This window comes from Anguilla rostrata, chromosome 7 (assembly GCF_018555375.3).
Source record: "Anguilla rostrata isolate EN2019 chromosome 7, ASM1855537v3, whole genome shotgun sequence".
Lineage (NCBI taxonomy): Eukaryota > Metazoa > Chordata > Actinopteri > Anguilliformes > Anguillidae > Anguilla > Anguilla rostrata.
This window is the reverse complement of record NC_057939.1, coordinates 837,252-859,217: the sequence shown is the minus strand read 5'-3', so window position 1 is coordinate 859,217 and position 21,966 is coordinate 837,252. Positions and strand designations below refer to the sequence as shown.

Here is a 21,966-nt window from a genome sequence, read left to right as displayed (position 1 = left end):
CGCACGTGCCCTCCTTTATGTAATGGCGGAAAATATTTATAAATGTTTGTCCTGGTAAAGAGCAGTCTCAGCACATGTAGCGTGGAGCTGGTTTCTCCTCACGCGGCCGGGGGGGGGGGGGGGGGAGGGAGAGGGATACATCGGGCCATTTTGTAATTCAGAACAAAAATGTGTTTGCCAAAATCTTTGATGCACATATCGGCATACCTCCTGCTAGTGGCAATCATGAACAACAGCTAAGCATTAAGCGTGTATTTAATTTACACGATATGTTACATTTTAACCATTGTTTTATAAACAATAAATCGAATTTATTTGGTCCATTTGCATATTTCTTTAAAAGTACGATGTCTGAACTACAATAGCATTTCGGAGAAAGTGAGATTGTTTCAGTGCGATGCTGAGGGAGTTGAATCGCCCCCTCGCTCCGTGTGAAAGGGGCGGAGACAGGTGAGCGGTGAAAGCGAGGTAAGGTGATACGGGCTCTGCAGGAATGCGCATCAAATCCGGCACATTCACTACAGGTACCGCTTCCGTCGCCATAAATCCCAGGGGGAACAAACAAACACGCGGATGCGAAGCCGAAGAGAGCGGTCGCGCGCTACTGTGAAAAGGAAGGTAGGTAAACCCAACGGAAACGCGGCGACGGCGGGCTGGCATTACTGCTTCGGCGCTGGTGAGTGCGATACGGCGCTGCTTTGTAAACGCGTGCAGACCTGTAATGGACTGTTATTAGAGGTTATTGTAGGACTGCAGTGCAAAGCTTTACACACGTTTAGTGTACGTGGGGCGTTGAACCACGTAAACGTTTCTAACGAATACCTCCCCGGGCGCTAAGTGGAAGTACAGGTGAGAGCGGAGTTTGGTAGATGTTCGGACAAAATGACGCCGGTCCCTTTAAGATCAGAATGAGCAGGTGTAACTATTGTGCGGGCGTGTATTCGGCTATGTGGAGTTAATGTATCTTTCTAAAAACAGCATTTACCGTTACCTGTTGTAGTCCATTAGAAATGTAATCGCTTTGACCACTCACGAGTGTCATAAATCCAGTCTGTCAGGCTGTAATGCGCGTAAAATGATCGTGATCATCATCGTTGCGTCTTAGCAAGAACTACGAAACTTCAGAAAGTATTGACATATGTGGGCGTATCAAAAGACAAGCACGTGTCTGTCTGCGTCATGGCGCTGTATGAATACTTACTTTTAATTCAGTAAACAGAGTTTAGAAAATACAGCGTCATTTTGTGGGTTCAGAAAAAAATGCACCCGTTCACGAGAAGGGGCAGGGCAGCGGTGCGGAGAGAATTAAATATCGAAGTGGTATTGGGTATGCCAAAGGTAATGGGATACATTAATGTGAATGAATGCGCACGCACGTGGAATCGCCTTCAATTTAGCTCTCGCGCAATTATGTAGCCTATCCAGCTCAGCCTGCTGTAGGCGCATCAGTGTACTGAAATCAGAGCATGTGTAGAAGCATTTAGGCTACTTTATGGTCTGTATGGGTTGTTCACGACGAGCTGACCTGTGGTGCACTCTGCAGCACGTAAAGGTGTTCTGTGACAGACTGCAGGCATTTCTGTCTCCCCTCTCAGGTAAAGTGGGTGTGGTTACAGATATGAATCCTGTCCCTTTGGCCTGGGTCTGGCTGGGGTTGTGGTTGCTGCTGTGGCCTCCAGCTTCCTTTGAGAAGTGCATTTTTGATGATGTCCAGTCATTGGTGAAGGTAGTCACCCCACCACCTCCTGAGTCTACCCCTCCCCCTTGGACTGCCCCAGCCACACCCACCAGCACTGCGTCTGGTACCCCATTCAGTAACCCAAAATCAGCACCTCCTTACCACCTGGCCATGCCTGCTAGGAAACCTTCGTATCCTGCCCGTATAAGGGCGTACCGACAGCTGGCCCCACCCACTCAGACACCAGAACACTCTGGTTGGCCAGGTCCACTGCCAATCAGGATCAAGACATGGATACCGAAGGAGAGCCCTGCACTCTCACGGATGGAGAGAGAGAGACTGGAACCAGCTGTTAGTGAAGCTGTCAGCACCGTGTCCAGCATACTGTCAGGTAAATCACACCTGTGAGAGCATGTGTGAGTGTGTGAGTGTGTGTGTGTGTGTGTGTGTGTGTGAATGCATGTGTGAGTGTGTGTGTGTGTGAGTGTGTGCATGTGTGTGTGTGTGTGTGTGAGAGAGTGCGTGTGTGTGTGTGTGAATGTGTGTGTGTGTGTGTGAGAGTGTGTGTGTATGTGTGTGTATGTGTGTGAATGTGCATGTGTGAGTGAGTGTGTGTGTGTGAATGTGTGAGTGCATGTGTGTGTGAATGTGTGAGTGTGTGTGAGTGCATGTGTGTAAGTGAATGTGTGAGTGTGAGGGTGTGTGTGAATGTGCATGTGTGAGTGTGTGTGTGTGTGTGTGTGTGTGTGAGATTGAGAGTGAGAGTGTGTGTTATGGTAATGTGTGTGTGTAATTGCTGTGTGAGTGTGAGTACTGGTGTGAGTGGTAGGTTGTGACGTTGTTAGCAGGAAAACAACCTCAGCCCTGGAGAGCTGGTGTGTCTACTGGTTTGCTTAATCTAAGTAACTGACTGGCTAAAGAGTCCACACACCTGGTTCCCAAGGCCAAAATTTGTTTGTTGAAAAGACAACTACAAAATCTGAAGTTCTGGGCTGGAGTTAAACCTGCAGACACTACACCCCTCCAGGACTGGAGTTAAACCTGCAGACACTACACCCCTCCAGGACTGGAGTTAAACTCGCAGATACTGCAGCCCTCCTGGACTAGAGTTAAACCTGCAGACACTGCGACCCTCCAGGACTGGAGTTAAACCCGCAGACACTGCGGCCCTCCAGGACTGGAGTTAAACCCGCAGGCACTGCGGCCCTCCAGGACTGGAGTTAAACCTGCAGACACTGCGGCTCTCCAGGACTGGAGTTAAACCTGCAGGCACTGTGGGCCCTCCAGGACTGGAGTTAAACCCGCAGGCACTGCGGCCCTCCAGGCCTGGAGTTAAACCTGCAGACACTACACCCCTCCAGGACTGGAGTTAAACCTGCAGACACTGCGGCCCTCCAGGACTGGAGTTAAACTCACAGATACTGCAGCCCTCCTGGACTAGAGTTAAACCTGCGGACACTGCGACCCTCCAGGACTGGAGTTAAACCTGCAGACACAGCGGCTCTCCAGGACTGGAGTTAAACCTTCAGACACTGCAGCCCTCCAGGACTGGAGTTAAACCCGCAGGCACTGCGGCCCTCCAGGACTGGAGTTAAACCTGCAGACACTGCGGCTCTCCAGGACTGGAGTTAAACCTGCAGACGCTGTGGCCCTCCTGGACTGGAGTTAAACCCGCAGGCACTGCGGCCCTCCTGGACTGAAGTTAAACCCGCAGCCACTGCGGCTCTCCAGGACTGGAGTTAAACCTGCAAACAGGAGTGTTTAGTGTGCCTCTTTCTACTGAAAAACCGCTGCAGGTAAGTGAGGTCATGAGACTTCTGACTTGGTATGTGTGGAGTGTGTCTAAGCTACGGTATGTGTGTGTGTGTGTGTGTGTGTGTCCACAGTAAATAGGGTTCCTGGACCTCTCCTGCTTAGCAGAGACCTGAACAAGTACTGCAGATTTATCTGGAGGAACAGCAGTGCAGCCAACTACAACCGGTAAGTGTGTGTACGCGTGTGTGCGCGTGTGTGTGCATGTGTCTATGTGTGTGTTAGCATGCATGTGTCTGCGTGCGTGTGTCTGTGCGTGTGTGTGTGAGATTGTGTGTACAGGTGTGCGTGTGTGTGTGTGTGTGTGTGTGCCCATGTGTGTGTGTGTGTGAGAGAGCATCCTGTTCCTCTGTATTCAGGGGTGTGCTGTGCTCTCTCTCTCTCTTTCTCTCTCTCTCAGCTGTGGGAGACCAAATGAACACTACAGATCTGAGACCTGTCTGGATGTGATTGTGAGTACCTTCACTTTGACCATAATGTGCAATACCTCGCATTGCCTGCTATATGCTGGGGGCGCTGTTTCTCACTGAGTAGTCCATTTTTCAATGCCAGATCCCAGATGAACATTTGAGAGGCTGTGCTGTCTACCCTGACCCCAACTCCCCGGCCATGACCGTACTGAGGCCAGAGGGGGTGGGACTTCCTGGAACTGACTTCCTGCTGTACCTTCATACCCAGAGCACTGACAAGTGTCGCACAGAGGTGAGAGGCTGGAGGTCTGGGCTCTGGGGTTATGGGCAGTAGTGTAGTATAATGGGAAAGGAAGCAGTCTTGTAACCTAATAGCCACAGTTTTGATTGCAGGTGTTGCAGGTTCGATTCCCAGGTAAGACACTGCTGTTGTACCCTTGAGCAAGGTACTTAACTTGCACTGCGTCAGTATATATCCAGCTGTACGAATTCCTCTCATTCTACTCCTCCTCCTGTCTCTCTCTCCATGGCCCCGCCCCACCCTCTGACCCCACCCAACCCCTGGCCTCGCCCCTCCCCTGGCCCCGCCCCCGGGCCCCTCCCCTCGCCCCTCCCCTCCCCCAGGCCAGTGTGCTAGCCTACGCAGTGCACTGCCAGACAGACGAACAGGGCCGCCCGCTGGCCGGGGTGGTGGTCATCTGCAGAAATCACCTGAGTGGAGTGAGATTCCACCACCTGAGCGCCGTGCAGGTACTGTAGCTAACATTCCACCACCTGAGCACCATGCCGGCACCACCTGAGCATCGTGCAGGTACTGTAGCTAACATTCCACCACCTGAGCACCATGCAGGTACTGTTGGCTACACAGGTAGAATACTGCAGGTAATAATACAGAGTGAGTGAGTGAGTGTGTGAGTGAGTGAGTGTGTGTGAGTGTGTGTGTGAGTGAGTGAGTGTGTGAGTGAGTGTGTGAGTGAGTGTGAGTAAGTGTGTGTGAGTGTGTGAGTTAGTGTGTGTGAGTGTGTGAGAGTGTGTGAGTGAGTGTGTGTGAGTGTGTGAATGAGTGAGTGAGTGTGTGTGAGTGTGTGAGTGAGTGAGTATGTCTGGTAATAGAACTTGTTTCTGTATGTTTTTCCAGATGCTTATTCATGAGCTGTTCCATGCTTTGGGATTCTCCAAAGAGCTCTTCAGCACATGGAGGGACTGCTCCCTCTTTACACACAGTAAGTCTGCTGCTCTCTGTCTGCTGCTCCCTCTCTACACACAGTAAGTCTGCTGCTCTCTGTCTGCTGCTCCCTCTCTACACACAGTAAGTCTGCTGCTCCCTCTCTACACACAGTAAGTCTGCTGCTCACTATCTACACACGGTAAGTCTGCTGCTCTCTGTCTGCTGCTCCCACTCTACACACAGTAAGTCTGCTGCTCTCTGTCTGCTGCTCCCTCTCTACACACAGTAAGTCTGCTGCTCCCTCTCTACACACAGTAAGTCTGCTGCTCACTATCTACACACAGTAAGTCTGCTGCTCCCTATCTACACACAGTAAGTCTGCTGCTCCCACTCTACACACAGTAAGTCTGCTGCTCCCACTCTACACACAGTAAGTCTGCTGCTCACTATCTACACACAGTAAGTCTGCTGCTCCTACTCTACACACAGTAAGTCTGCTGCTCTGTCTGCTGCTTCCACTCTACACACAGTAAGTCTGCTGCTCTCTGTCTGTGCTGTAAGGTATTGTACAGTAAGGTGCGTGCTTACTGTAATGTGCTGTAAGGTATTGTACAGTAAGGTGCGTGCTTACTGTAATGTGCTGTAAGGTATTGTACAGTAAGGTGCGTGCTTACTGTAATGTGCTGTAAGGTATTGTACAGTAAGGTGCGTGCTTACTGTAATGTGCTGTAAGGTACAGTAAGGTGCGTGCTTACTGTAATGTGCTGTAAGGTACAGTAAGGTGTGTGCTTACTGTAATGTGCTGTAAGGTATTGTACAGTAAGGTGCGTGCTTACTGTAATGTGCTGTAAGGTATTGTACAGTAAGGTGTGTGCTGTACTGTAATGTGCTGTAAGGTACAGTAAGGTGCGTGCTTACTGTAATGTGCTGTAAGGTATTGTACAGTAAGGTGTGTGCTTACTGTAATGTGCTGTAAGGTATTGTACAGTAAGGTGTGTGCTTACTGTAACTGTGTCTGTAGTATTGTACAGTAGGTGTGTCTTACTGTAATGTGCTGTAGGTATTGTACCAGTAAGGTGCTGCTTACTGATGTGCTGCTAGTTTGTACATAAGGTCGTGCTTCTGTATGTGCTTAAGGTTGTACAGTAAGGTGCGTGCTACTGTATGTGCTGTTAAGTAAGTCGTAGTGCGTGCTTACCAGTAATGTGCTGTAGGCTATTGTACAGTAAGGTGCTGTGCTACTGTAATGCTGCTCTAGTATGTACAGTAAGTCTGCGTGCTTACTGTAACTGTGCTGTAAGGTAGACAGTAAGTGCTGCTTACTGTAATGTGCTGTAAGGTATTGTACAGTAAGGTGCGTGCTGTACTGTAATGTGCTGTAAGGTATTGTACAGTAAGGTGCGTGCTTACTGTAATGTGCTGTAAGGTATTGTACAGTAAGGTGTGTGCTTACTGTAATGTGCTGTAAGGTATTGTACAGTAAGGTGTGTGCTTACTGTAATGTGCTGTAAGGTATTGTACAGTAAGGTGCGTGCTTACTGTAATGTGCTGTAAGGTATTGTACAGTAAGGTGCGTGCTTACTGTAATGTGCTGTAAGGTATTGTACAGTAAGGTGCGTGCTTACTGTAATGTGCTGTAAGGTATTGTACAGTAAGGTGCGTGCGTACTGTAATGGGTTGTGCTGTGTTGTGTAGCTGGATTGAGCTGCGCCCCCCGGGGTCAGGTGACTAACACAGACGAGGCTGGCCAGGTGAGGCTCTACACCCCGAGTGTGATCAGCGCCATGCAGGAACACCTCAGATCCCCCGACCCCCAGCTGGGAGGGCCGCTGGAGAACCAGGTACTGACTTTAGACCTGCTATACTCACACTTTACTCCTGCTATACTCGCACTATTAACCTAGTACTCACACTTTACTCCTGCTGTACTCACACTATTAACCTAGTACTCACACTTTACTCCTGCTGTACTCACACTATTAACCTAGTACTCACACTTTACTCCGGCTATACTCGCACTATTAACCTAGTACTCACACTTTACTCCGGCTATACTCACACTATTAACCTAGTACTCACACTTTACTCCTGCTATACTCACACTATTAACATAGTACTCACACTTTACTCCAGCTATACTCACACTATTAACCCAGTACTCACACTAACCTCCCTCTATACTCACACTATTATCCCAGTACTCAGACTTTATGCACTCTGTATGCTCAGATTTTACTAACCCTATACACACTATACACACACATTTCTCCTCACATATTAAATGTGCCCCCACACTGTGCCCATACATGTGCTCTGTGATTGCTCGCACTGTGCACTCTGTACCTGCTGAGAGGAATGGAATTGTGCTGGGTGACTCCCCCTGAAGTCTCAGTGTAATTCAGCACTGCCAGCTCGCTGTGTTTTGTGCCCCCCCCCCCCCCAGGGTGGGCGGGGCTTGTCCTCTCACTGGGAGGCTCGGGTTCTGCAGGGGTCTGTCATGGCGGCGGCGGCGCTGGGCGACCCGACGCTGGTCCGGATAGACCCGGTCACTCTGGCAGCGCTGCAGGACACCGGCTGGTACTCTGTCAATCACAGCAAGGCACAGGCCCTGGAGTGGGGAGAGGGTGAGTGTGTGTGCATGTGTGTGTGTGAGTGTGTGTGTACGTGCGCGTGTGTGTGTGCGTGTGTGTGTGTGTGCGTGTGTGTATTCGTATGTGCGCGTGTGTGTGTGTGTGTGTGTGTGTGTGTGAGTGTGTGTGTACGTGCGCGTGCGTGTGCGTGTGTGTGTGTGCGCGTGTGGGGCTGTGTGTGTTGCGGAGTCGTACTCTGTGTGAGCTTTCTGTCCTTGTGTTGTGTGCGTGTGTCTTCTCATGTGTATGATTGTGTGTTAGACAGGGTCGCTGTGTTGGTTCCTCTCCATGCGCGTGCCCTGCCATGACAGTTCCTCCCCCTTCTTCTGCACAGGCAGGTAATGGACCTCGTGCTCTGGGTGCTGTTTGTGCCTGTGAGATGTGGCAGTGTTCTGTTTGCGATGCAAGTCTCAAACTAAATTTTGTTTGTGTGTGCGCGTGCATATGTGAGTGAGTGTATGTGCAATATAGGCCAAAAGTGCAATTTTTGCAATTTCTCACTGGGAATAACTTTCTTGCCACAATGTTTCTTCTTTGCCATATTTCTTGCAGCTTTAGTGCCTGTTTTATTTACATTACAGAATAAGGGAACGATTTGGCTACCTGGGGTTTAAAAAATAAAAAGGTAGATAAGATTTCACTCAGTTTCACTCCACCTCCCACTTTGCAAAATGATTGGATAGACTTCTAATAATGAAGTCTATCCAATGTCTAAGTAAAAGTAATTTTTTTTGTGATATTGTGTGGTAGTTATAAAATGTTTGTACTTTGGTTTTTCATTCAATAAATGTGCATACATTAACTGAATTATTTACCTTAAGTAAAAAAAAAAAAAAAGAAAAAACTACAGATGTACTTTTGGGTTATACTGTGTGCATGTGCGTGCGTGCATGTGTGTGTATGTGGGTTTGTGTGTGTGTGAGTGAGTGCATTCGTAAGTGTTGAGTAGTGAAATATATGTGCTCTCTGCCAGTGGATCAGGCTGTCATTACCTTCACCTCCACAAGGGGGAGTGCCAGAGTGATGAGTACCTGGATGGCTGCCGCATTTATAAGCCCCTGATCAACGGTGTGAGTCTCCTCTACTCCTCCTCTACTCCTCCTCTCCTCTCCTCTACTCCTCCTCTCCTCTCCTCTACTCCTCCTCTCCTCTACCCCTCCTCTCCTCTCCTCTCCTCTCCTCTACCCCTCCTCTCCTCTCCTCTACTCCTCCTCTCCTCTCCTCTACCCCTCCTCTCCTCTACTCCTCCTCTCCTCTCCTCTACTCCTCTCCTCTCCTCCTCCTCTCTCCTCTCCTCTCTCTCCTCTCTCCTCTCCTCTACCCTCTCCTCTACTCCTCCTCTCCTCTCCTCCTCCTCTCTCCTCCTCTCCTCTCCCTCTCCTCCTTCCTCCTCTCTACTCCTCCTCTCCTCTCCTCTACCCTCCTCTCTCTACTCCTCCTCTCCTCTACCTCCTCCCTCTCCTCCTCCCTCTCCTCTCCTCTCCTCCCCCTCCCTCTCCTCCCTCTCCCTCCCCTCTCCCTCCTCCACTCCCCCTCTCTCCTCTCCTCTCCTCTCCTCCCCTCCCTCCCTCTCTCTCCCCCTCCCCCTCTCCTCTCTCCCCTCCTCCCCTCTCTCTCTCTCTCCCTCTTCCCCTTCCTCCTCCTCTCCCTCCCCCTCTCCCCTCTCTCCTCTCTCCCTCCCTTCTCCTCTCCCCCCCTCCTCCCCCTCTCTCCTCCTCTCCCTCCTCCTCCCTCCCCCTCTCTCTTCCCCTCTCCCTCTCCCCCTCTCCTCCCCCCCCCTCCCCCCCTCCTTCCCTCCCCTCCTCTCCCCCTCCCCTCCTTCCTCTCTCTCCCCCCCCCTTCCCTCCCCCTTCCCTCCCTCCCCTCTCTCTTCCCCTCCTCTCCCCCTCCCCTCCTCTCCCTCTCCTCCCCCCCTTCTCTTCTCCCCCTCTCCCTCCTCTCTCTCCTCTTCCTCCTCCCCTTCCCTCTCTCCTCCCCCCTCCTCTCTCCCTTCCTCCTCCCCTCCTCCTCCTCTCTCTCTCCCCCTCTCCTCTCTCCTCCTCCTTCTCTCCCTCCTCCTCCCCTCTTCTCTCCTCTCCCTCCTCTCTCCTCTCTCTCTCCCCTCCCTCCCTCTCTCCTCCCTCCCTTCTCCCCTCACCCCTCTCTCCCCTCTCCCCTCCTCTCCCTCCTCCCCCTCCCTCTCTCTCCCCTCCTCTCCTCCTCTCCTCTTCTTCCCCCCTCTCCTCTCCCTCTCCCCCTCTCCTCCCCTCCCTCCCTCCCTCTCTCTCTCCTCCTCTCTCCTCTCCTCTCCCTCCTCTACCCTCCTTCCTCTCTCTCCTCTACTCCTCCTCTCTCTCTCCCTACCCTCCTCTCCTCTCCTCTCCTCATCCTCCTCCATCTCCTCCTCCCCTCTCTCTCCTCCCTCCTCTCCTCTACTCCTCCCTCTCTCCTCTCCTCTCTCCCTCCTCTCCTCCTCTCCTCCCTCTCCCTCTCTCCTCTCTCTCTCTCCCTCCCTCTCTTCTCCTCTCCTCTCCTCCCTCCTCCTCCTCTCTCTCCTCTCCTCCTCTCCTCCTCCTCTCCTCCCCTCTCTCTCCCTCCTCTCTCCCTCTCCTCTCCTCTCCTTCCCTCTCCTCTCCTCCTCCTCTCTCTCTCCCTCTCCTCTCCTCTCTCTCTCCTCCTCCCTCTCCTCCTCTCTCTCCTCTCTCCTCTCCCTCCTCTCCCTCCTCTCTCCTCTCTCTTCCCTCCTCTCCTCTCTTCCCTCCTCCTCCTCTCCTTCCTCCCCTCTCCTCTCCTCTCCTCTCTCTCTCCCTTCTCCCTCCTCTCCTCTCCCTCCTCCTCCCCTCTCCTCCTCCTCTCCCTCCTCCCTCTCCTCTCCCTCCCTCCTCCTCCTCCCCTCCCTCTCCCTCTCCTCTCTCTCCCTCCTCCTCCTCTCCTCCTCCTCCTCTCTCCCTCTCCTCTCCTCTCTCCCCTCTCTCTCTCCTCCTCTCCTCTCCCTCTCCCTCTCTCCTCCTCTCTCCCTCTCCCCTCTCTCCTCCCTCCCTCCTCCCTCCCTCCTCCTCCTCTCCTCTCTTCTCTCTCCCTCTCCCCTCTCTCCCCTCCCTCCTCCTCTCCTCTCTCTCTCCTCCCTCCCTCTCCTCTCTCCTCCTCCTCCCTCTCTCTACCCTCTCCTCTCCTCCTCCTCCCCTCTCCTCCCTCCTCCCTTCCTCTCTCTCCCTCCTCTCTCTCCTCTCCCCCTCTCCTCTCCTCCTATCCCTCCCTCTCCTTCCTCTCCTCTCCTCTCTCTCCTCCCCTCTCCCTCCTCCTCTCCTCTCCTCCTCTCCTCTCTCTCTCTCCTCCTCTCCTCTCTCCCTTCCTCTCCCCTCCCTCTCCCCCCCCTCCCCTCCTCTCCTCTCCCTTCCCCTCCTCTCTCCCTCCCTCCTCTCCTCTCTCCTCCTCTCCTCTCCTCCCCCCTCTCTCTCTCTCCCTCTCCTCTCCCCTCCTTCTCTCCCTCCTACCTCTCCTCCTCCCTCTCCTCTCCTCCTCTCCTCCCCTCTCCTCCTCCCTCCCTCCTCTCCTCTCTCCTCTCCCCCTCTCTCCCTCCCTCCTTCCTACCCCTCCCTCCCCTCCTCCTCCTCTCTCTCCTCTCCCCTCCTCCTCCTCCTCCCTCTCCTCTCTCTCCTCTCTCTCCTCCCCTCCCTCTCCTCCTCTCTCCCCTCCTCTCCCCCTCCTCTCCTCCTCCTACTCCCTCTCCTCTTCCTCTCCCTCCCTCTTCCCCTCTCTCTCTCCCCTCCTCCTTCCCTCTCCTCTCTCTTCCTCTCCCCTCCCCTCTCTCCTCCTCTCCCCCCACTTCTCTCCCTCTCTCCTTCCCTCCTCCTCTCCCCTCCTCTCCCCTTCTCTCCCCTCCCCCTCTCTCCTCTCCTCCTCTCTCCCTCCTCCTCCCTCTCCTCTCCTCTCCCTACCCTTCCTCTCCTCCTCCACCCCCTTCCCTCTCCTCTCCTCTCCACTCCCTCCTCTCCTCCCTCCCTCTCCTCCTCCCTCCCTCCTTCTCCTCTCCTCTCCTTCCCCCTCCTCCTCTCCCTCTCCCCTCTCTCCTCTCTCTCCCTCTCCTCTCCCTCTCCTCTCCTCTACTCCTCCTCTTCTCCTCTCTCTACCTCTCCTCTCCTCTCTCCTCCTCTCCCTCCTCTCTCCTTCCTCTACCCTTCTCTCTCTCCTCTCCTCTACCTCTCCTCTCCTCTCCTCTCCCTCCTCTCTCTCCTCCCTCTCCTTCTCCCCCTCTCTCCTCTTCTCTCTCTCCTCCTCCCCCTCTCCTCCTCTCTCTCCCTCTCCTCTCCTTCTCCTACCCCTCCTCTCTCTCTCCTCCTCTCCCTCCCTTTCCTCTCTCTCTCTCTCCACCCCTCCCTCCTTCCCTCCTTCCCCCTCCCCTCCTCTATCCTCTCTCTCCTCTCCTCTCCTCCTCTCTCCTCTCTTCCCTCTCCTCTCCTCCCTCTACCCTCCTCCTCCTTCCTCCTTCCCCCTCCTCTCCTCTCTCCTCCTCCCCCCTTCCTCTACTCCTCCTCTCCCTCCTCCCTCCTTCCCTTCCCTCTCCTCTACCCTCCTCTCCTCTCCCCCCCTCTCTCTCCTCTCTCCCCTCTCTCTCCTCTCCTTCCCCTCTCCCTCTCTACCCTCCTCTCCTCTCCTCTCCCTCTCCCCCTCTCCTCCTCTTCTCTCCTCTCCCTCTCCTCTCTCCTCTCTCCTTCCTCTCCTCTCCTCTCCTCCCCTCTCCTCTACCTCTCCTCTCCTTCCCCTCCCTCCTTCCTCTCCTCTACTCCTCCTCCTCCCTCTCTCTCCTCTCTCTACCCCTCTCTTCTCCTCTCCTCTACCCTCCTCCTCCTCTCCCTCCTCCTTCTCCTCTCCCTCCTCTCTCCCTCTCTCTCCTCTCCTCTCCTCCTCTACCTCCCTCCTCCCTCCTACTCCTCTCCTCTACCCCTCCTCTCCTTCTCCTTCTTCTCCTCTACCCCTCCTCTCCTCTCCTCTCCTCTACCCCTCCTCTCTTCTCCTCTCTTCTCCTCTCCTCTACTCCTCCTCTCTTCTCTCTTCCCCTCCTCTCCTCTACCCTTCCCCATCCCTCCCTCCACTGTCCAGGGGTCAGAAAGTAAGTCCTGCCATGTGTTTCTTCCACGCATGAGCTCAGCCAGCTGATTTCACTGATTGGTTTTGCCTCCTGACTGAAGAATTGCGCCAATTATTAGATCCAGGTGGTTGGAACAAAATCCTGGGGAGGACTTTTACTTTATGAACCTGGATTTTCTGCTTCTTTCCAGTCCTCTATCCCACGCTTCTCATCTTCCTCCCCTCTATCTTCTGTTGTTTTATTCCTTTATTTACCGTAATTGTGTGTCTGTGTTTTTCTGTGTGTGTGTGTGTGTGTGTGCTAGTAAAAATTGTATGGTGTTGACTGTTAACATTAGGGAATGTTCCCTCTCTCTCTCCCTCTGCAGAGTGAGTGCTGGAGAGAAGAGAATGAGAAAGTGAGTGGGACAGAGGAGTGGAGTGGAGAGATCTATCGCTCCGACAGTCGCTGCTTCTTCTCCAGCCTCAACAGAGAGGTGAGAGTGTGCGTGTGTGGGTGTGTGGGTGTGTGCTGTGTGTGTGTGTGCGTGTGTGTGTGTGTGCCCGTGTATGTGTGTGTGTGTGTGTGTGTGCGTGTGTCCATGTGTGTGTGTGTGAGGGAGAGAGGGAGATAGAGAGTGAGAGAGATCAACTGAAACCTGGTTGTCCTTTGTGACCATACTACCTAACCACAGTGCACCCCCTGCAAAAGAGACAGAAACAAACACAGCAACCAAAAAACACACAGCAGCACAGAAAAAAGGAACATACAAACCAAAAACACAGACAGTCATGTGTTGTTCCTTCATTTATTTTACTTATATTAATCTCTCTCTCTGTGTCTCTCCCTCCCTCTCTCTCTCTCTCTCTCTCTCAGGACCTCTCCCTCTCCCCCTCCCCCAGGGGCGAATCAGTGGGTCGGTGTTACAGACACAGGTGTACTGGACTAAATCAGTATCAGATCCAAGTGTCTGGTTCTGATTGGGTTGACTGTCCAGCAGGTGTAGCCATTCAGGTGATACACACAAACACGCACAGCATGCACGCACACGCACACACACACACACACACACACACACACAAACTGGATACTTTAAGAAGGATCTCTCTCTCTCTCTCTCTCTCTCTCTCTCAGTTGCCAGGTTACAGTGGATCAGTTTTATGTCCTGACAGGAGGTTATGCCGTCAATCACAGTCTGTCTCTCCCACAAACAACCAGGCCCCTCCCCTTCATGCTGGCCCTACCCCCAGCTCCTCCCTTATAGAGAGGTGAGTCTGTTCAACTCTGCTGAACTCACTGAGTGGTTCAAGTCACAAATTTGTTGTGTACATCTCTGTACAATAGCAACTATTTAATCTCAGTGCAGTGTTAATGTACTGCAGTGTGCAGTCTGTATATATTTCTTTCTCTCTCTGTTAATGAACAGTAGTTGTCCTCATAATATAATTTCTTTTATAGTGCTCAGTCTTCCACACATGTGACCAATGCTCCTGGTCCAAACTTTGACCCTGGCCCCTCCTCCACGGTGGCCTCAGTGCTGGGGGGCGTGGCTGCGCTCTCTCTCCTGGCAGTTCTCCCTGTGGCCTGCAGGAGGCAGTGTGGCTCCAGGGTCAGGGTGCATGCTGCTGCAGGGGACCTGGTCTCAGTGTCGCCCCCTGCTGTACAGCAGCAGTCCTGCGGCCTGACCCAGCAGTGCGGGGACTCCACAGCCGCTGACACACGGGGCTGATTACCTTTCAGAGACATGAGAGCACTGGAGCACTGAGACTCTGGGGCACTGGGACTCTGGAGCTCTGGGACTCTGGGGGTCTGGAGCACTGAGACTCTGGGGCTCTGGGACTCTGGAGCTCTGGGACTCTGGAGCTCTGGGGCACTGGAGCACTGAGACTCTGGGGCACTGGAGCTCTGGAGCACTGGGACTCTGGAGCACTGGAACTCTGGAGCACTGAGACTCTGGGGCACTGGGACTCTGGAGCTCTGGGACTCTGGAGCTCTGGGATCCTGGAGCACTGAGACTCTGGGGCACTGGAGCACTGGGACTCTGGGGGACTGGAGCACTGAGACTCTGGAGCACTGGAACTCTGGAGCACTGGAGCACTGAGACTCTGGGGCACTGGGACTCTGGGACTCTGGAGCTCTGGGGCACTGGAGCACTGGAGCACTGGAACACTGGAACACTGGAACTCTGGAGCACTGGAACACTGCTGCTAAGTGTTGCCTGTCAGTCGCGTATAATCAGTGCCCTTGCCTATCTGTATACATGTGATTGCAGCAGAGTGGTGAGTATTTCACTCGTGTTTATTTGATGTCTTTGGTTATTAAAGGTGTTATTTTCTGAAAGGCAGAGTTTGTCTTTGCCCTTTTACCTGTGGCTGGCAGCCTGGGCATGATGGTGGCAGATGTGAACTGCCCCAGAGACTCAGACAAATACATAAAGAAACGGGGATTGTGACACATTTTCACTTTTTATTTTCATTGGAAGAAATAGATGTATGTTTCTAAGAAAATTAAGAAAAATAACATACTGAAAATGTGTTAATGATATAACTGCAAGTATCATTCAAGAAAACTGTGTAATTCTAAAAATGAATATCGCAGAAATGTCTCAATCACATGGACATCTTTTTTTAATAGTTTGTAATTAACCAATTATACCAATCCACTTTTTAAAAAAAATGTAAATAAGCTGTAAACAAGCGGTAAATGTAGGGTAAATTAACAGTAAGTGGAGCGGTGCAGGTGTGGCTGATGGGTCATGGAGTGGAGCTCCTGTCCCAGGCGGGGATGCTGGTCTGCCGGGGGGCCACCCCGTCCTGGCAGGGCCGGAAGTGGGTGCTGGTCTGCAGGCAGAGGGGCGTGAGCTTCAGGCACACGAAGCAGAACTCCACCTGGCAGCGCGAGCACAGGAGGTTCTTGCAGCCGCTGCGGTCGTGCTCCAGCAGCAGGCCGCAGGTGGGGCAGGCCCGCAGGGAGGGGCAGTCAACCACGCCCGGAACCTGAGGCAGTGACATGGTTGGACAGCGCTTCAGCAGCTCCAGCTCCTTATTGGTGCAGCCCTGGTTGTCGCAGCGATCGCTGCGGGGCCCGGGGCCCTTCCAGCTCTGGAGGCACTGCCAGCAGAACTGGTAGAGCCGCCCTGTCTCCGCTGTGCACACCGTGCACTGCACACACAGATTGCTCAGGTCCTTCCGCTCAACACTCGTCTGGCAGCCAGGGCACTGAGAGAAACAAACACTTAACACGACAGCACTGAACACACCGTCCTCTCTCTCTCTCTCACACACACACAAACACTTAACACGACTGAGCATTGAACACACCGTCCTCTCTCTCTCACACACACACACACACACACACACACACTTAACACGACTGAGCACTGAACACACCGTCCTCTCTCTCTCTCTCTCACACACACACACACACTTAACACGACTGAGCACTGAACACACCGTCCTCTCTCTCTCTCTCTCACACACACACACACACTTAACACTACTGAGGACTGAGCACACCGTCCTCTCTCTCTCTCTCACACACACACACACACACACACACTTAACACTACTGAGCACTGAGCACACCTTCCTCTCTCTCTCTCACATACACACACAAACACTTAACACGACTGAGCACTGAACACACCGTCCTCTCTCTCACACACACACAAACACTTAACACGACTGAGCACTGATTCAGACACAGTGAATCTCGGGATGATTCAGACACAGTGAATCTCGGGGTGATTCAGACAGAGTGAATCTCGGGGTGATTCAGACAGAGTGAATCTCGGGGTGAATCAGACAGTGAATCTCTGGGTGATTCAGACACAGTTAATCTCTGGGTGATTCACACACAGTTAATCTCTGGGTGATTCAGACACAGTGAATCTCTGGGTGATTCAGACACAGTGAATCTCTGGGTGATTCAGACACAGTGAATCTCTGGGTGATTCAGACACAGTGAATCTCTGGGTGATTCAGACACAGTGAATCTCTGGGTGATTCAGACACAGTGAATCTCGGGGTGATTCGATACTCACGGTTTTGCACTCACAGTACTCCGCAGCGGCCAGCGCTGCCAGTGTGACCTCGAAGTGGCGCTGTTCTGTGGCGGTGAGCACCGCCAGCTTCCGCACCTCCTGATAGGTCCACTGCGCCCCACACTTCTGCAGAGTGCCGTCCCTCAGCGCAGGGCACCGGAACACATACTGACCCTGCCAGGGCAACGGCACAGTTACACACACGCACACTGACCCTGCTGCCACGGCAACGGCACAGTTACACACACGCACACTGACCCTGCTGCCACGGCAACAACACAGTTACACACACACTGACCCTGCTGCCATGGCAACAACACAGTTACACACACACACACACTGACCCTGCCACGGCAACGGCACAGTTACACACACACACACACACTGACCCTGCTGCCACGGCAACGGCACAGTTACACACACACACACTGACCCTGCTGCCACGGCAACGGCACAGTTACACACACACACACTGACCCTGCTGCCACGGCAACGGCACAGTTACACACGCACACACTGACCCTGCTGCCACGACAACAACACAGTTACACACACACACTGACCCTGCTGCCACGGCAACGGCACAGTTACACACACACACACTGACCCTGCTGCCATGGCAACGGCACAGTTACACACACACACACTGACCCTGCTGCCACGGCAACGGCACAGTTACAGACACACACACACTGACCCTGCTGCCACGGGAACAACACAGTTACACACACACACACACATACACACACCCCCTCACACACACACACATACACACACACACAGATACACTCCCTCACACACACTCTCACACATACACACACACACAGACACACACACTCCCTCACACACACACACTCTCACACACAGACACAGACACACACACTCCCTCACACACACACACACACACACACACACACACACTCTCACACACAGACACACACACAGACACACTCCCTCACACACACACACACACACACACACACAGACACACTCTCACACACTCTCACACACACACACACACACACACTCTCTCTCTCACACACACACACACACACACACACACAGACACACACACACACACACACACACCATAGACACACACACTCTCACACACACACACACACACACACACACACACCCAGACACACACACACTCACACAGACACACAGACACACACACACTCTCACACACACACACACACACACACACACAGACACACTCTCACACACAGACACACACACACACACAGACACACACACAAACACAGACACACACACACACACACACTCCCTCACACACACTCTCTCTCACACACACACACACACTCCCTCACACACACTCTCACACACACACACAGACACACACACACGCACTCTGAGTGCAGAATGCAGTGTTTGGGAGGGGGCTGCAGTACCTGGTCCAGAAGGCTCCTGCACCACGCAGTCAGGGACTGTGGAGTAACCGCGTGACCACAGGACATCTCCGCCCTCAGAGAGTCCGGGTCGTCGTCCAGCGCTGGAAAAAATAAAAAATAAAATAAAAAATAGACACGAAGACATGTACACAAACACACACACGCACACAAACACGCGCCCGCACGCATCGATGCACACGCACGCACGCAGGCCCTGCATGCAGTGCTACCTCAAGGGACTCTTTCTTGTGCATCATCGCCATCTAGTGGTAGAAGCGTGTACTTCTCAGCACTAATGCTGTAAATGCGAGATGCTGTCGCCTCGAGCATTACTCAGTTTAAGTAGATGATGGTTATTTGAAATCTTTGGCTGTATTGAACCCAAGGGCCGGTTACTGCGCTGAAGTACACTTTTCCCTTAAAAGCTGAGTCGCAGACACAGGCTGTGGTGTCGCTGCGGCGCGCGGAACTTACTGATGTCATCCTGCCGTGTCACGAACCGCAGCGTCCTGTCCGCCGGATCGTAGCGTTTCTCCGGCTCCTGCTGCTCCGTCGTCATCCTGTCCGCTGTCAGGTACGCACTGTGCGCGAGACTGCACTCTGAACCGGTCCCAGAGACACCGCCGCTGTGTCTTTATGGTGCTCAGTTTCTCTTTCTGTTTTCAAGAAGTCACATGACATGACTAATAAAAATATATTTCCTGCTGGGAACCAACAATGTTTTCAATAAACAAAACAGGCTGAAGGGCTGGTGTTCACATTTTTTGTCACGCATAGAACTAAATTTCCTTAACATGTCAAACATTCAGGGGTTTAAATGTCATTTGAAGTTGCAGTAAGCGGTTTGCTGTGTAAAACACATGCATGCCCACCTCATGGGAGAGTTTGCCTCTCTGGTGAGTTTCTGTACCTGATGTGTTGCTAATTGAGGGTTCAGGGTAGGTTTTTGCCCTTTTTTTACAATTCTGTTACTCTGTACAGGGTCTTTGTGACAGTTTTCTGTAGAAAACGCTGAACAGGTAAAATTGATTTGATGGACTCCTGGTCCCTGATGGGGGGCCACACTCACACAGACACACACACACACACACACACTCACACAGACACACAGACACACACACACACACTCACACAGACACACACACACACTCACACAGACACACACACACTCACACTCACAGACACACACACTCACACAGACACACACACTCACACAGAAAGCACAGGGTTTAGAATTTCATCTGAAGAGCACGTCGTTGTTCAGGGGAATCTTAAATTCATTTGAACTGTAACTCTGGATTAATATCAAACGACTTCTTCGGATTCTGTTGTCCGCCAACAATCAAACACCAGATCCGTCCCTATAAAAACACTTTTGGGCCATTCAACATTACATTTTTTATTCTGAGAAAATGATGAAAGATTAATCCTATTTTTTATTTTGTGACTGATTGGATTCCTGTGATTTACATTCTGACCCTGAAGAGATACCATTTGCATGCACAATCTGTAAGTGTGCATGGTGGAATGCCATGGACGCTGTGATTGGCTGGCTTAACCTGAAGATGATGAATTTACCCAGCAACAAAGCTGATTGGCTGTTTGTGTATGTCGGGAGATTGGTCTCGTGATTTAAGCTCTAAAACTCGTCTCAAATATCTTATCCTTTCCCAGCAGCAGTAATAAATATTTGAGGAATCTAGTGCTGCTGTCCAAGCTGAGTTTTTCATTTTGAGCTTTGCCTCAGTGTATCCTTTACATTTTAGCAAGTTCCTCCACTTAAATTTTAATGCCACCCACTAACATAGCTGTGTATTTATTTACATATCCGGCTGTGTCTCAAAGTAGAACTGAACCTGCAACCTCTGAGTGTGTGTGTGCGTGTGCATGTATTTGTGTGCGTGTGTGAGAATGTGTGTGTGCGTGTGTGTGCCATTCTTCAAGAATGCTGACTCATGTTCCCAAAAGCACCTAGCCATCCCTGTAAATAGGTGACTCCCATAAAGATAAACGCTGAAAGAACATCATGCGCATGTATTTTATTCTGTTTTTGTTTAATTACCGTTATTTATCTTGATCTTTTACTAAGTTCTGAATTTGACCCTTGCCATTACTTCTACAACGCAAATAAAAATAATTAAAAAAACATTTCACATTCCTTATTCTTCCTCCCATTCAGATTTATTGATCCGAAATTCTGGTTTCCTCAGAAAAGGAAAGTGATTTTTTTTGTATTTATTAAAAACGTGCTTCTGAACCCAAATGAAAGGCTTCACACATGGAACTCTACAGGTCTTGTTCCTTCCTGGTCATGACGCATGAAGCTTTACAGGCTGTTCACAGGGGTGAAAGTGAAAGTGTGTGTGTGACAGATACATGTATACACGCAGATAAACACAGTTTTCACACACACAAAGCCGAGGCAGCAGTGTAGCTCCAGCGCCTGACAGGATGGGGAAGATATACCAGCTCATTATTAACGGTCTGAAGGGGGAGAAGATTACGGTGGATGTGGGACATTCAGAGGAAGAGATGAACTCCATGACGGTCCTGCAGCTCAAGAAGAAGATTGCGGAGAAAATGCCGGGGAATTCAGGTAGCAACCGCAAGCGCCGCTGGCCCAGTTCTGCGCTGATAAATCTGTCCTCCAGGCAGTCCTGTAAACCCCTGTAAACTCATGCACATCACAAAAACACTTTTTTCCTCATCATATATGAAATATTTAGGTTGTAAAGTAACATTTTATTTGTTAGTAATTTATTAGAGTGTATTTATAACCCATATAAATACAGTTGGGGTGGAATATATTGGCATCTGAGGATCAATCCAAAATGTGTACTGTATTTATTAATAATAATGCATATCTGCGCTCGGGGCTGTGTGATCGCCCCCTCCAGGTGACACTTTGGAAGATCTGCGGCTGATCTTCACTACCAAGCAGATGGATGACTCGGGTCTGCTGTCCGAGTACGGGATCCAGGACAAATCCGTCATCCAGATGGTCCTGAGACTGCCCGGAGGACAGAGTGCCCGTACTTCCTGACCCGGACAAGCCGAACCGGCCCTCCGCTGCGTCCCCTCCGGCTCATGAACGTGCAGCAGGAGCGCTGCATTTCGGAAGGATATAAACCTGATTTCTCTTTTATTAAGAGCGCTCCGTGAATGCTGCATTATATATTATATTGTAAAACGTTATTCCTCGTACTACCATATGAATGCACGGCAGCGAGCCGTATTGAAGGAGTTGGGCGAGTGTAGCGAAGAGCTTGAGCAGAGGTGTCGTTGCAGAGCGAGTTGGTGTGACGTGAAGTATCTTTTACGGTGAAACACAAAATATAACTGATGTAAAATGTGCAGTACAATGCGAATGTTGCACTTTATAAAGGTAGTCTGCTCCATGAATATTACTAAAACAATTCTCTGAGCAAAAGCAAACACCCTGGGGGAATGATCTTCAACACTGTTTACATTTTCAATGATTATGCTTATGCAGTAACAACTTAATAAATCACTTCCGAACTAATAAAGACAATGGAAAATGTCCCTGTCGGAGTGTCTTTCTCTTCTTGTAAGGTCTTTTAAATGAGGGATTGAAACGGCTGAAGTCCGGGGAGGAAAACAAGCGTACACCCTGCCCGTCAGTGTGCACACCCTAGCTTCACAGATTATATGTTAACCAAACAAAAAAACTTTTAATATTTCACCATATAGCACATATTCAAAAGGACAGCCATATATTCTAAATAATTAACTATACTACACAA

The 21,966-nt window shown here is 51.4% G+C and overlaps 4 protein-coding genes across 4 annotated transcripts; 2 read left to right on the top strand and 2 right to left on the bottom strand.

Moving 5' to 3' along the window:
* The first annotated feature begins 65 nt into the window (after positions 1–65).
* LOC135258725 (ciliated left-right organizer metallopeptidase) lies at positions 66–15,089 on the top strand. The gene is made up of 15 exons (XM_064342251.1): positions 66–676; positions 1,596–2,069; positions 3,565–3,658; positions 3,891–3,942; positions 4,043–4,192; positions 4,525–4,650; positions 5,039–5,123; positions 6,764–6,909; positions 7,512–7,698; positions 7,964–8,036; positions 8,672–8,768; positions 13,134–13,241; positions 13,622–13,759; positions 13,880–14,013; positions 14,204–15,089. Exons 1-15 carry the CDS (start codon positions 574–576, stop codon positions 14,472–14,474), a joined length of 2,238 nt encoding a protein of 745 aa, XP_064198321.1. The 5' UTR covers positions 66–573; the 3' UTR covers positions 14,475–15,089.
* LOC135258550 (small proline-rich protein 3-like) lies at positions 14,482–15,133 on the bottom strand. Its single transcript, XM_064342016.1, has 2 exons — positions 15,112–15,133; positions 14,482–14,906 (listed from the first exon to the last, which is right to left on the bottom strand). The coding sequence occupies exons 1-2, from the start codon at positions 15,131–15,133 to the stop codon at positions 14,482–14,484; spliced, it is 447 nt and encodes a 148-aa protein (XP_064198086.1).
* A 58-nt stretch (positions 15,134–15,191) lies between these two features.
* si:ch211-212k18.15 (uncharacterized protein LOC563681 homolog) lies at positions 15,192–18,874 on the bottom strand. Its single transcript, XM_064342244.1, has 4 exons — positions 18,677–18,874; positions 18,203–18,303; positions 16,788–16,961; positions 15,192–15,963 (listed from the first exon to the last, which is right to left on the bottom strand). The coding sequence occupies exons 1-4, from the start codon at positions 18,759–18,761 to the stop codon at positions 15,499–15,501; spliced, it is 825 nt and encodes a 274-aa protein (XP_064198314.1). The 5' UTR covers positions 18,762–18,874; the 3' UTR covers positions 15,192–15,498.
* A 1,649-nt stretch (positions 18,875–20,523) lies between these two features.
* Positions 20,524–21,743, top strand: zgc:194655 (uncharacterized protein LOC794380 homolog). Its single transcript, XM_064342250.1, has 2 exons — positions 20,524–20,798; positions 21,100–21,743. Exons 1-2 carry the CDS (start codon positions 20,654–20,656, stop codon positions 21,243–21,245), a joined length of 291 nt encoding a protein of 96 aa, XP_064198320.1. The 5' UTR covers positions 20,524–20,653; the 3' UTR covers positions 21,246–21,743.
* Positions 21,744–21,966: the final 223 nt, after the last annotated feature.

What these genes read in the sequence shown, in the direction of transcription:
- si:ch211-212k18.15 (XM_064342244.1), bottom strand. Translation starts at nt 18,761, where the DNA reads ATGACGACGGAGCAGCAGGAGCCGGAGAAACGCTACGATCCGGCGGAC. An exon ending in GACACGGCAGGATGACATCA is followed by an intron (nt 18,304 to 18,676) that starts GTAAGTTCCGCG and finishes TATTTTTTCCAG; the next exon opens with CGCTGGACGACGACCCGGAC. An exon ending in AGTACTGTGAGTGCAAAACC is followed by an intron (nt 15,964 to 16,787) that starts GTGAGTATCGAA and finishes TGTTTCTCTCAG; the next exon opens with TGCCCTGGCTGCCAGACGAG.
- LOC135258550 (XM_064342016.1), bottom strand. Translation starts at nt 15,133, where the DNA reads ATGCCCAGGCTGCCAGCCACAG. An exon ending in GCCCAGGCTGCCAGCCACAG is followed by an intron (nt 14,907 to 15,111) that starts GTAAAAGGGCAA and finishes CCAGTGTTCCAG; the next exon opens with TGCTCCAGTGCTCCAGTGCC.
- LOC135258725 (XM_064342251.1), top strand. Translation starts at nt 574, where the DNA reads ATGCGAAGCCGAAGAGAGCGGTCGCGCGCTACTGTGAAAAGGAAGGTA. An exon ending in CTGACAAGTGTCGCACAGAG is followed by an intron (nt 4,193 to 4,524) that starts GTGAGAGGCTGG and finishes CCCCTCCCCCAG; the next exon opens with GCCAGTGTGCTAGCCTACGC. An exon ending in AGCTCCTCCCTTATAGAGAG is followed by an intron (nt 14,014 to 14,203) that starts GTGAGTCTGTTC and finishes TTTCTTTTATAG; the next exon opens with TGCTCAGTCTTCCACACATG.
- zgc:194655 (XM_064342250.1), top strand. Translation starts at nt 20,654, where the DNA reads ATGGGGAAGATATACCAGCTCATTATTAACGGTCTGAAGGGGGAGAAG. An exon ending in GAAAATGCCGGGGAATTCAG is followed by an intron (nt 20,799 to 21,099) that starts GTAGCAACCGCA and finishes CGCCCCCTCCAG; the next exon opens with GTGACACTTTGGAAGATCTG.